The sequence below is a fragment of the Malaclemys terrapin genome, chromosome 7, assembly GCF_027887155.1.
Source record: "Malaclemys terrapin pileata isolate rMalTer1 chromosome 7, rMalTer1.hap1, whole genome shotgun sequence".
Lineage (NCBI taxonomy): Eukaryota > Metazoa > Chordata > Testudines > Emydidae > Malaclemys > Malaclemys terrapin.
This window is the reverse complement of record NC_071511.1, coordinates 18,755,522-18,769,047: the sequence shown is the minus strand read 5'-3', so window position 1 is coordinate 18,769,047 and position 13,526 is coordinate 18,755,522. Positions and strand designations below refer to the sequence as shown.

The window sequence follows — 13,526 nt, the reverse complement described above, 5'->3', positions numbered from 1 at the left end:
ATCTTCATGATGAGGCAGCACTGACTGTGCTTGGTTAAGATCAGTGTCCTGATAAGAACTGAAACACGGTTTCCACAGTCAAACAAACACTTTAAGATAATTCATTGACCCTGAAGCCATGCTTAGAAGAGCCAGGAGAGGCACTCTAAGTGCTAAGAGTTCCCAGTGCACAGAGAGCTTCCAGAAATATGAAAATGTTCAGCTGTGTGTCTTAGTGTTATACAGCCCGATTCTAATTTCACGGTGGTGTAAATCAGGAATATCTCCACTGAAGTCTGTGGAGTTACACTGGAGTAAAACTACAGTAAGTGAGAAGAGAATCATGCCCTTTGTTATAAATTATTCTGCATATCAGATCAAATATTCTGCTGTCATTTACCCCAATGTCTCCATTGTCAAAGGCATTACTCTGGATGTCCCCTGGGGTAACGGAGAGAAGAATCTGGCCTAGTTTGTTGCTGCTGTTTGCAGTGCAGTTTACATCTCGTGAAAGAACAGGATGGGTTTGTCATAAAGATCTGGGCTTAGAATCAGACCAATTTCTGAGCCATCACACTCAAGTGAGAAGAAAAGTGGGGGATGACACAGGATGGATGACTTTTAAAAATCATTTTTCAGTTTCACTTGGATCTTTAAATTCAGCGATTCTGCTTTGGCTACTCCTTCTCTAATGCCTCTTACAACCCTTTATAGTCCCCCACCCTCATTCACACATGCACACACACACACTCTCACACTGTCTCTCTCACGTGCACGCACACATCTGAAATGCCTATGTGCATAGGAGACCACTGTAAAGTGAAATCTCTGCAGGGGCTTATAGAAATGTGCACTGCAATTTACAAGACATTTTGCTTTCTGCTGACAAGAGGGGGTCTTGCAGGAAGCTTTGCCATTGTACCGTTCAGTATGTCTTTTGAGTGTCCCTCTGGCACTTTCCTCTAGCACTTAAGTGACTATAATAATGGCACTGTAGTTACAGCCCCAGAGTGGCACCTGATGAGAGCATATGGTTTTGCTTTTGATTTACAAACAATTTTTTTACTGTGCAAAGTGAAAAGTCCCAGATTGACAGCCATGTCACGGGGAGATGGAAGTCCTCTATATAACCGCTGAACAGGTACTGAAGGGGAAGCAGCCCTGCAAGACGAGGCGAGAAAGTTGTTCAATTTTCATTCCCATTTGGTCTTAGACTGAGATCACCAGCAAGGGTTCCAGTTAGTGCTGATAGTGGTGGGGACAGCTGTCTGCTGGGAACTGGACTGGGGCGACCATCTTGTTGCTATCACACAGCCATCAGATGGTATTGATTTTTGGTCACCACCTTCCTGGGTTGGACTTAAACTGGTGACCCAGAGGTAAAAGGTTAAGGTCACATTCCCAGTTCTACGAGCCATGCAGTCTCCCCGACAGCATGGGGTCAGCTTGTGTTTTCACTTTGTTTAGTAAGTTTCAGGCTGACTTTAAGGTATGACTGAAGAGGACTTTTTCATGACTTTTCAGTGTTTCCTTCTGTCTCTGTGATAAGAATGCTCAACATGTTCTCAGCAACGTTTCCCATTAACCTTTCTTTGTTTTCTTGTCTTCTAAATTACAGAGCACCACTGACTGTCCCCGGATTGTACCTGCCTCGCTAGAACCGATGCCCACGGGGGCTTCTCAGGACATCATGATCTCACTGGCTAATGCTGCTTTCTCCAAGGTAATTGAATTTGTAGGCAAAGCAAAAAGGTTCAAATGAGCTAACCAAGTGATCCTACTGTGGCACATAACAAGTCCAAGAGCCAGACTACTGGATTCTGCTGAGGGAGTGCCACCCTCTGCCCATACAGGAGTGAAATCCCAGATCCTCAAAGGTATTTAGGCACCTAATGCCCATTAAAGTCTAGTCCTAAGCAGCTTACCCATTTCCACCTTCATTAAATGCAGAGATAGCTGTACTAGCAGAGGACATTCATGAAAAGTAGCCACCTGGGTGGGTGGGTTGAAATAGAAAATGCAAAGGGAAAATTCAGCTTGCATACGGACGTTCTATAGGGACCTATTATAGTTAATGCCAGACCTTTCATGGCATGCGTGCAGTATGTGGATTTATGCACATTGTAAAATATCCACTAGAACAAAATGTTTGGGGAAAATAAAATTCACACTTTTGGTGGATATGTTTTCCATGTTCCATCCTGTGAGCATGCAGGTGTCTGGCTCTCACGAGGGAATGCTCACCAATCAGTGCGCTGGGCAATCCCCAGGGCCTTGCTTCTGGAAAAGAAAGAAACACTGTTAAAAGGGAAAGCTAGCATGAAGACCAAGTTAAGTCCAGAAATATAGGCAGAAAGCCCCGCACTAACCAGACCGGCACAGAAATATATTTTAACTTTACTTTAAAAAAATGATGTCCCTTTCTGTGAAATCCTTTGGCAGGTAGGTTTCAGAGTAGCAGCCGTGTTAGTCTGTATCCGCAAAAAGAACAGGAGTACTTGTGGCACCTTAGAGACTAACAAATTTATTAGAGCATAAGCTTTCGTGGACTACAGCCCACTTCTTTGGCAGGTAGGTAGTTGCATGGGGCAAATGCAAATCATAGCAGTGTCCACAGAGTGATGCATTCTGGGATGTATTTTAGAAGCCAGGAAGGGACAGAGGAAATAACAGAGGGGTGGGGAAATATAATAAATGCTGGTATTTATGGAAAACTGTCTTGTGTTGTTTTGGGTCAGGTTCTCAAACCTTCATGTGCAATTGTGGGCCTAATTCATCTACGCAGTTACCACAAAAGCAGATGCCAAATGGGGAAATGTGCACACCAATGACCACTTATCTTGTCTTTTATTCAGAGTGATGAGCAGATCTTGGGCATGTCTTCAGGCGTAAAGGGCTTGGGCAGCAGGCAAGCAGGATCAGGCTGCAGGGCTGTGATGTTAACAAAGCTTTGGGAAAACCTTGTTCTGTACATTACACCAGCAAAGAAAACTGTTCTCTGCTGTAACTTGGTTGCAGTTTCCTGTCTAAGGTCTGGCATTTGTAAATAAGGATGTGCCCCTGTATTGTCAGCAAAATGGGAGAAAATCCGGCTTCCTCTGTGGAGCCACAAGGTGGCTAAAGAGGAAGACATAGCACATGTAACCTGATCTGCAATGGAGTAAACAGGAAGGTTATTGAGGCACCTCAATTCCCAGAGGGCAGCCCAGACGACTACCTTGCAGTTTGATTTCCTCACTCCTCCAGTCTGTAAAATCCTCCTGGAGCAACAGAGCAAGATTAGTTCTGCCGCATTTCTCAGGAGAAGCTCTGTAACTCATGATCATTCCCAGCACAGAGGAGATCCAGGAAGCGAGATCCATTGCTGCTGCTATTGAGACTACTAATGTGTTAACGAAAGAGGGAGAGGGCATGGATCGGTTTAAAGAGCATACGTTACAGCAGGGGTCGGCAACCTTTCAGAAGTGGTGTGCCGAGTCTTCATTTATTCACTCTAATTTAAGGTTTCGTGTGCCAGTCATACATTTTAACGTTTTTAGAAGGTCTCTTTCTATAAGTCTATATTATATAACTAAACTATGGTTGTATGTAAAGTAAATAAGGTTTTAAAAATGTTTAAGAAGCTTCATTTAAAATTAAATTAAAATGCAGAGCCCCCCAGACCGGTGGCCAGGACCCGGGCAGTGTGAGTGCCACTGAAAATCAGCTCGCGTGCCGCCTTTAGCACACGTGCCATAGGTTGCCTACCCCTGCGTTACAGATTGGTGTAATGATTAACAGTGAAAGGATTTCAGCCTCGCTCTTGCTGCCGCACGTGTGCTGTGTGAGTCAGTTGGCTCCTGCCATGAATCAGGAGCTTCTTTCACGTTTCAGGCTGTTTTATCAAATCTGTGCGGTGGTTTTTAGGGTCTATTTAGTGCTCATTAAAAGTGCTGCACTGAGCCTCGGAGACGGGATTTATTCACACAGGATGTGTACACGAGGAAGACAGGGAGCAGAATTTGGTCTCTGCTGTTATTAGTAACATAGTGTAGGGAAATTTATTTTTGAAAAATACTGTGTGCCAGATCCTTAACTGTACCATAGCTCTGCTCAGCACAGTTGACACTAGGGGGCCAAAAGTGGCTTTAAGCCCAGATGACTGGCCACATTACAGTTCAGCTTAACCAAGACAGCTAGAGACCAGTTTGGCTCGTCCTGTTACTTAGAACAGCCTCAGAGCAACTCTAAATTCCACCCTTATAAAAGCCCCCTACAAGTGATTGTGCTGGCTGAGGATCTCCAGAGTACTATACACTGTGGCCATGCCACCTTCCACCCCTGCTCAAGCCGTGGATTCCCTCACTCCAAGGGAAATCTTCAGTTGTCCTGCCAGAGCAGCTTTCCTGTAGCAGACGGGCCAGGATCTGTCCCTTGTGTGATGTTTAACATGGTGGCGATTAAGCGGTTACTCCCTTTGTTATTTATGATTAACCAGGGTTAATCAGGATCTGTAATCCCAAAATTCAAACCTTTGGGTCCTATTCCAATGTCTGAGTAAGTTATCCCATTGGTAACTCCACTGATCTATGGAGTTGCTTCTGATGTTCACAGGAGAAAGAGGTCAGAATCAAGCCCTGCAGCTCCATTCATCTCTGATTCTGGTGGAAAAAATAGAAAAGTATATTGCTGAAAAAACTCTCTCCTCTCTTCTCTTGTTTCTAGGATACTGTTCTGGAATGTCATTTTGGAACTGACAGGATGTTTGAAGCCAGATGGGTGAACACCTCCACCGTTCAGTGCAGCAGTGTCCTGGTAAGTATTTGGGCAGAGGGTCTGCAAACAGGGGCATTTGGATAGAGCCCATCTCACCCCTCCAGCTCCCTAACATACAACAAATAAAACACCCCTCCCCCGCAAACAGTGCAGAACTGGAAAGGAAACAAAGCAGCTTTTAGCATTGCCAGAAAGATGCCCCAGAGTGCTCTTTGCATATGCTGATGGCTGGGGAGAGCATTCCAAAGTCACAGGCACTCTGCTTCCTGTCTTCTCTGCATTATCCCATGGGACTGTCTAGCAGCTCTCACCCCACCCAGTCTCCGCGTTAGTACATTAGTTCCCAGCATGTCCCAATAAACTTCACTGGCCTTGTTTAGAGAGTTCCTATTACAGGGTTCATCTAATCCTGTTGCTTCTAATCTGCCCATAGGCAATGCTCAGTATTGCAGGAAAGAGCATTTTGTCACTTGGGGCTCAATCTTGCAAGGTGCTGAGTCCCCTCAGCTCCTGTTGGTGTCAGTGTGAGATGAGGACCCTCAACATCTTGCAGAATTGAGCCTTTACAAGGCCTAATCATGCCCCCACTGCAGTCCATGGAAAAAATCTCCTTAGCCTCAGTGGGAGCAGGCTTTCGCCCTGTATCCGCTGAACATATGTCAGAGATTTGTGGAGAGACTGTATCAGCTATGGGGATGGTGGGGAATTTATAATAACCGTGAAGAAAAGGATGCTGTAGCTGTAGCCTGAAGAATAATCCCTTATTTACATACATTGATCTCAGTATCCGTTAGTAATGTCTCCAAAATATTCAAGTTCCCGTAGTGTCACTATAGAGTTAGGTGCCACCCCTGCAGAACAGGGTTCTGACGGAAACATTTTAAAAAGAAGGCTGAGGGAAGACTTTTCTCTTAGTCATATATTTTGGTGGAACATTTTAAAATATGTAGACAGGGCAGCCTGCTACATTTTCTTACTCATTTCCACTTAGAGATCAGCAGATACAGGCCCCTGTGTTAAATAATACCTCCACAATGGATGGTTCTGCTTTTGCTGAGGTCTCCGTGAAAATAATTAAGGAGGACAGAAAAAATACCCCTCCTTTCCTTTTCCCCTGCTTCCTTTATTAAAGATTGGAGCCTTTCATTCTGAGAAACAATACTATAAAGTATATGAGCACTGTTATAATGAAGGATGTTAGTCATCTCGTGTGTGTGTGTAGGGGGTAATCTGCTATTTTAGTAAATTTCATTAGAACATGTTCATTTCTTTCTTCATGCAGCTCCACACATCAGAAAAAAGCCATATCTTCCCGGTAAACCTTCAGCTGAAGGATAAGCCAGACAGATTCATTGACAGTCCACAGATGATGACAGGTTTGGGCTGAAGATATTTTTCACTCTACTTTAATTTAGTTAGGTTAAAGGCTCCTAGAAAACTAACAAAACATTAGAGTCACGAGAGAGAGAGTGCTCTGAGTATCAGATGCATGCACACAACTCACACAAATCTTATACACACAGCTTAACATGCACGAGCATGTGTGCACACAGACCACATGTCAGATACATTTATACCCCCCAGACAAACATGCATACAAAGCCATAGACATAAATCTTGCACACACACACAAGATCACCCTCAGGCTAACACCCTAGTTTAGACTGCTTGCTTGTCAGTAGTGTATAGAACAGAACATTCTGAAATAATAGATCTCAACAGAAAATGTGAAGTGTCTCCCAGGGTCAGTGAAGGAATTTAGCTCAAAGGAGATAAGCATAGATAGGGGAGGGCCCTTGCAGAAGCTTTTATGGGAACTGGGATCAACATTTAATGCATTTTAAAAATTCACTTTTAAAAAAATCTTGAGAAGGAATAGAATGTATAAACATAATTCCCCCAGACCCACGCTGTATCTCTGGGAAAAATACAAGGGTTCTTTGAAAAGCTCCTTGCTGCATCAGCAAACTAAACAAGGAGCAAAGAAGTCAGATTAAAAGCGTACCCAAAGCAGTGGGGGGAGGAGTGGAGCCCGACTCTAGCAGCTTGTCTACTCGGTGGTGTAATGCGCACCACAGGGGTCTGGTTTCTAAAGTGCACTAACATGTTGCACATTAATTGGTCCATGTAGACCCTGCTGGTGCGCACTAAAAGTTCCCTAGAGAGCTTTAGTGTAGCACTGAAACAGGATTATGTTAAAGCACACTAAGGAGCTTTTAGCATGTACCTGCAGGGTCTACATGGGCCAATTAATGCACAGCCTGTTTAGTGCGTTTTAGAAATCACACGTCCCCCAGCAGTGTGCATTACCCCATATGTAGACAGGCCCCTAGATTAGTGCAGAACAAGCTCACGGGCCTGCCAAGACTTATTGTTCACATGCTGACCGCCTCCTCTGTCCTGCCTCTCTGCCTTTGCCGTGCTTTGAACTCTCCAGCTAAACCTGTGTTAATGTTGCATGTAGCATCTATGAGGCAGGTTCTCTTCTCACTAACACCAGCTTTACATCACTGTGACTCCAATGACTTCATTAGAGTTGCTTCTAATTTACATTGGTGTGAGAGGAGAATCAGGCCGTTAGCATGAGCTATAGTGAGAAGATCCTGACTAGGCTGAGAAACACTGAAACACATCTATTATAAACCCAGACAGACAGGTTTCCTGGTAGGGTATGGCATGGTGGAAAGAGGCATCTTGCAAGGGAATCAGGCAGTGGGGAAAACATTGAGTGAGAGGTTCCCAGGGGCAGAGAAGTACTACTGAAGGGGATCAGGATGAAGGCACTTTAATTTCTTGAACTAATCTAGGTGGTGAGTATCAGAGGGAAAGGGGCACTGGGCTGGGGTCACTTCTCTTCATAATAGAGGATACTTGAGTCTCAAGATGAGTGTTGTTGGGTTCAGAAAAGACAGGGAGGCGAACACCTGTAGCCTCTTAAATCACAGAGTTCATCAAAGAGCATTGAATCTACACCTATAGTTGCATGGAGGAGTTATTAGTTTATGTGGCCCAAGTTTGGATTCAAGTTTGCATAATTTGAATCAACCTCTCTACCAACTTCTCTGGTTCCACTCTACCTTAGTCAGATTGGTACAGTTGAAACTACAGAGAGGTTTACAAAAGCAATTGCAGACCAAGACCAAAATGTATGGGGCCAGTTATACAACAGTATAACTCCTCTATTGGCCTAGGTCAAGCTACTTTTGATTTTCCCCACTCTCGCTCATTTTCCCCACCTTTCTTTATCAGTCTTTATTCTAAACCATGTTTCAATCTCCAAAAATATCAAATATCACGTGTAAGCCCATTACCTTAGTATTAGTACCCAGTGTGACACACTAAGTCAGGGAGCTAAACCAGCAATTCTTGCATGGAAAATAGGAAATTTTCATGCATAATTGTGAAGACTCAATACCCTAAGCATAGGTGGATTATTGCGTTATGTGGGGAGCTGGGAAAGGGCATTGGACCCCAGACAAAAAATTGACAACAATTTGATTAAGTGGTTGGAGCAGGGAGATAAGATTCTTAGGTTCTCTTCTTGTCTCACCTCTGACTTGCTCTGTGACTTTAGGCAGGTTACAGGGGCCAATGTTTTCAAAAAGGTTCATAGATTTTAGAGGTCTCCATTTCAAAGTGTTCAGTTTGAGACAGCCAAGGTTTGATTTGGCGACATGCTGAGCATACACAATTCCAGCTGAAGTCAATAAGAGCTATGCATGCCCCTGGAACCAGGCCCTACACCTTTCAAGTAGGGTGCTCCAAAGCAGAGGAACTCAAAATCAGTGGGCACTTTTGAAAATGTAGCCTTTTGGTGCCTCAGTTTCCCCCTCTGTAAAGGGGTGATGGATCTGCATATGAAGGCTTGGAGGGATTTGTTAATTGTGTGATAAAGTTCTTTGAGATTCCCCCTGGTGAACAATGCAAGAGAAGTGCCATTCCTGAGTATGATTATTTCTGTGTTTTGCACATTCCTGCAAACATGTGTGGGTTTGAGGGAATGGGGAAGTGAAAATAATGTTTCCTGAACATGTCTAACTGTTGATTCATAGGGTACCCACATTTCAACAACTAAGGGCCTGAGGGTTGAGAAGGTTACGTAACCCGGGCATCAGCTAATAAAGAGGTGAAAGCACTGTAGGAAAATCATTAGGAAACAGAGACAAGCAGACCTAATGGGAGCAGTGAGTCAAGAGAGCTCATAGCTGCTAAAGGGAAGGAAGGGGAATGTAAACATTGTACAGAGCATTGTAACGATTAGATTTTTGTCACAGAAAATGGAAGCAATATGATTGTTTTGCAGCAGGATGGAGTCAGCTGTACCGAGCTGCTTCCCATGTGGATACCGAGAATTAGAAAAATGTAACATAAACTGACAAAAGGGTTGTTTTTTTAATGCTAAATCATATTTTAGTGGGAATGAATGCCCAGTACTTCTGGGAAATCCTTAGGATCGCAGCCAAGGCCCCTTCAGCTTCCTCTATGTGCAAACCGTCCTCCTCGCCTGTTGGATTTCATATGCTATATGGGTTAATATATATATTTGGTTTGGTGTTTGATTGTATAAAGCTAAGCACAGTCATGAAAGACCCAGGCTTGGGAACTCACACTCGCTTTTGTCTCTTGTGGTTTAGTGGAGGTTTATAACTGTGCAACTGGAAGCACAGACTGTTCTCAGTGCCTGGGGAGAGAGGACATGGGGCACCGATGCATCTGGAGTGAGAGCAGCTCCATTTGCAGACTAAACACTGAATCCCCACAGATCCCAGTCATGTGTCCTGCTCCGGAGATTAGGAAGGTAAGACTTGAATGCAGCAGAGAGCGCATTCTGTTGGTCAGCATCACTCCATATAATGTAACAAACAACACAGCCCTGAGTTTCAAAACCAAGGGGAGGGTCACAGGTGTAGCATCTACTACCAGTCATTCAGTCGGGACAACTGAGAAATCCTCAAGACTGGCACCATTCTGTTCACCAATTTGTTATGCTGCCCATTCACCTGAAAACTCCAGACTAGCTGCAGATGATATCTAGGTACAATAGGATCCAATCGGGATCACTCTAGCGGGAAAACCAGAGCTTGTCAGACTCTCCAAAGCCATGTGTTGTTTTGGGGAGATGGGAAAATCAAATGGATTCATGCTGAGTGATTTTTCAGAATCAATCAGAAGATTCATTAGCTAGGAATAGTCATTAGAATGGGTACAGATAAAATAATAACCTGCACCCAAAACTCCATCCACACATGCCCTGAAGCTATAGTGAGGTTCACAGTGTCTGAGTGAACTTTATGTCAGTGTGTTTTAGAGCTGGTCCAAAGTCTAGATCTGGATCCCAACTTTCCCACTGCTCTGGGATGTTCTGGAATCCTGGGTTTTGATTAGAGATAGGGGACTAGCCACCAACTTCCACTCCAGATGCAGAGTCCCAGAGAAGAGTGTGTATTCGGAAAATGCCAGGATCAGCTTCATGGGAATGGGCAAAAATCTGGAGAGCAAAGATCCTATGGAAAACAGCTAATGAGCCCACCAAAGCAGGGACGAGCATACAGCTATCTGCTCATAAGCTGAGTGCTGTAACATTGTGTGTGTGTGTATTTTGTGTTTCCCATAGCCAATTCCATCTTGTCACTATCACAGGCCCAACAGTGGGAAGGGAATGTTCTCTGATGAGCCTCCCCCCGCCTGCATATAAAATATTATCAACTCCTTGCCAAAAAAATAATGGAAACAAACCACAAGAATTCAGGTTGTCACGGGATTGTGATGCTATTTCCTTAGCAGACACTGGGCATTGAATCTAAATCCTCCATCACAGAAACATGCCAGCTTTGCTGTAGTGTTTACAGAGTCATCCTCAGGAGAAGAACAATTGTATAGGGAAGGGGCACTGAGCATAGTAGTGGAACATTATCAGCCATAACCAGCTTGGCAGAAGACGGAGCCTCCGTTCTTGACCTTCCACCCCCTGGCTTACGTCATGTTGTGTTGGCAGCAGCTACAGTGAGTGGCAAGCTGCAACCTCTCCAAATACACTCTGAGAAAGGCTGATGTTACAAGGCAGCTTTTGCTGGCTTTATTTGTTGATAAGTTTGTTAAATGTAAAGGAGCTTTTCTAAGGGCAGCATATTTAACTAGACCAGATGAATAACAAAATCAAAGCAGCCAAGTGGCCCACTGCAAAACAGACAGTAACAAAGCAAATCTCCCATGGATGTGTAGTAAAATAGCATGACAGCCTGCAGCATTTACGCTGTTTGCAATGGTCCCATTCCAACTAAGCAGGGTGTCATATTCAGATGAGACAAAGTAATTCAGTAGGAGGCAGTCTGCTCTCTGACTGATTCAAGGGACCAGTGCCCCAGCACAATATTAGGGGAGGGGTACTTGTGCCCTGGCCAATGTCCACCTCGTTATTTATTTGTTTTTTTTATTTGTTGAGCTTAGAGGCCTCCAGTCAAAGGTCAGGACTCCATTGTGCTAGGCATTGTCCACACACATAATGCCCCAAAGAACTAACAGTCTCAGAAGATTCTGCTGCTCCACTCTGTCTCCTAAATTGTTGTGCAGAGTTGCTGTGTTTCTCTCCAGAGGTGGCTGCATTTTCAATGGCAGATGCAGTGATCTCTATGCCCACAGAGGGCACCAGAGTCACCTGAGAATTGTAAGGCCTTTTTGTTGACAAAGCTGCAGGAAGAGCACACTGAGGAGGTGGCCCATGCATGTGACGCTGGAGCCTGAGAGGCAGGACAGAATCAGATTAAACGGAGTGTACACACACACACAAACAGACATTATTTGGGAATCAAATCAAAAAGGTTTTTCTGCAGTTCTGTTTTAACCCATTCCCCTTTTCCTTTGGCTCCTTGGCAGATTGAGCCCCTGAGCGGGCCCCTGGAAGGAGGAACTCTGCTCACAATAAGAGGAAGGAACCTGGGCCGTAGGTTCAGTGATGTCGTTAATGCTGTCAAGATAGGGAGTGTGAGATGTGCACCACTCTGGGACAGATACATGGTCTCTGAGGCGTGAGTAATTCAGGCTGAGCCATTGAAAAGCAGGAGACTGTGCTTAAGGATTGTTTATTTTTTTCCCTTTTTCAGTTAGCCAATTCCCCCCCCGCCCCTGGGGAAATGGCTGGCCGGGTGACATTGATAGTGACCCATTCAGGTGTGCATGCATGCACCCATAGTGGGGACTGATAGTTACCAGCATTGAGCTGCTTTTCAACCTAATGAGACAAGTTTGGTGGGGGTCTCCGTTTTGCTTCCCAGTGTCTACATGACACACAACCTCACCCATACAATAGGCACTAACTGGCCACTCCTTGGCAGTCTCCGCCAAAGACTGAATGGGCCAAGGAGACTCCCAGCCAAGGGCTGAGGCCCTTTGGTGGGACAGGGTGGGGGAAGTGTGCACAGCTGTTGCCTGCAGAGAACCTGGTCAGAGACTGAATGTAGAACTTTGCTCCCCCAAGCTGTCAAACCTTTCGCCTTCATTACGCGTCACATCAGTACTGTCTCACTTCATTATTTTCTAGCCTTCCCCATTATCACTTCCAGACAGGCTTCAGAGGAAAGCTGAGGTGATTGTCTCCAGCCTCCTTGGTTGTGAAATTCTCCACAAAAGCCTCAAAACCCCCCTTCCGCCAGCCCACAGAGATGGTTATATTAGACTACGAACCAAGGTCTTGAAGAGCAGCAGGTCAGACAGTCCAGAATGCCCACGCTCTGAGGCAGAGTCTCTTGGCACCAACAACTCCGTGCCTGATTGACAAAGAACTAGATTTTGCCCCTCATGCTGGAATAGCTAGACACTACTAGTAAGAAGCTCAGCCCATGCTCTGCTATGCAGCTGAAAACGAGAGCAGGTACTGGCTAAATAACAGTGTCTTCTAGGGATCCCTGTACAAGGCCACATATATCAGTGAGACCAGTATTGTTTGTTGAGCCTTTGGCTGTGTCTCCACTGAGCTTTTCCTTGAAATATCCCTCTGCAGAACTATTGTGGGGGCAGCGCAGTGGCAGCTGCCGTGTAAACAGCATGCAGACGTTCCTGACCAGTGTTGCCTTACCCTCCTCAAAGCACCTGTAGACAATGTGGTGGTAAAAATGCAGGTGGCTGGTCTGTGCTAGCACTGCCACCATTACTAGGCCCACTGGAGCTGCATATAATGCAATGATGGCGGATTGCAAGGGAAAGCTCAGTCTTACTTAGCTCTGCTCTCGCTCTGTTCTGACCACGTGTCTCCTCTCTTTTTCCATCTCTCTCTCTTCCGCAGCATTGTTTGCCAGACTGGAGAAGCTCCCTCTATATTTTCCGATGTAGTGACAGTTAACGTGAGCAGGGAAGGGAAATCAAGGGAGCGGTACTCCTATGTGGTAAGTTACCACCATCTCATTGAGTCCCAGTTCATCTCTGGTGAAACTCTGATGCTCCACTGGCTTACATGAAGGAAGAACCTAGCTCATGGAGTCAGGAGCCATCAGCGATGCTTTCAGCTATTCACTTTCTGAGCCTCAGTCTGGCTGACTTTAGCTCCCTGTGGGAAGAGGCGGGGTGGAGCAGGGCAGGGCTGGGAAGAGGCAGGGCTGGGGCAGGGGCCATGGGGAAGAGGCGGAGCATGGGCTGGAGCACCATGCAGCTGCATTGGGCACCAGGAAATTTGGGGCACCAAATTTCCTGGTGCCCTACGCAGCGGCGTACTTTGCGTATGGATAGGGACGGTCCTGATGCCATCCTTACTTCTGCGCTGCTGCTGGTGGCTCTGCCTTCAGAGCTGGGCTCCCAGCTGG

The 13,526-nt window shown here is 45.4% G+C and overlaps 1 protein-coding gene across 1 annotated transcript in view; it reads left to right on the top strand.

Annotated features, from left to right (window-relative positions):
* The window catches only part of PLXND1 (plexin D1), a 139,662-nt gene that overhangs the window by 55,377 nt on the left and 70,759 nt on the right, over positions 1-13,526 (top strand). Inside the window, exons 9-14 of the mRNA XM_054034801.1 lie at positions 1,598-1,702; positions 4,684-4,773; positions 6,017-6,110; positions 9,369-9,532; positions 11,608-11,759; positions 13,013-13,112. Of these exons, the coding sequence (XP_053890776.1) occupies positions 1,598-1,702; positions 4,684-4,773; positions 6,017-6,110; positions 9,369-9,532; positions 11,608-11,759; positions 13,013-13,112 (705 nt within the window). The remainder of the gene's footprint in view (positions 1-1,597; positions 1,703-4,683; positions 4,774-6,016; positions 6,111-9,368; positions 9,533-11,607; positions 11,760-13,012; positions 13,113-13,526) is intronic.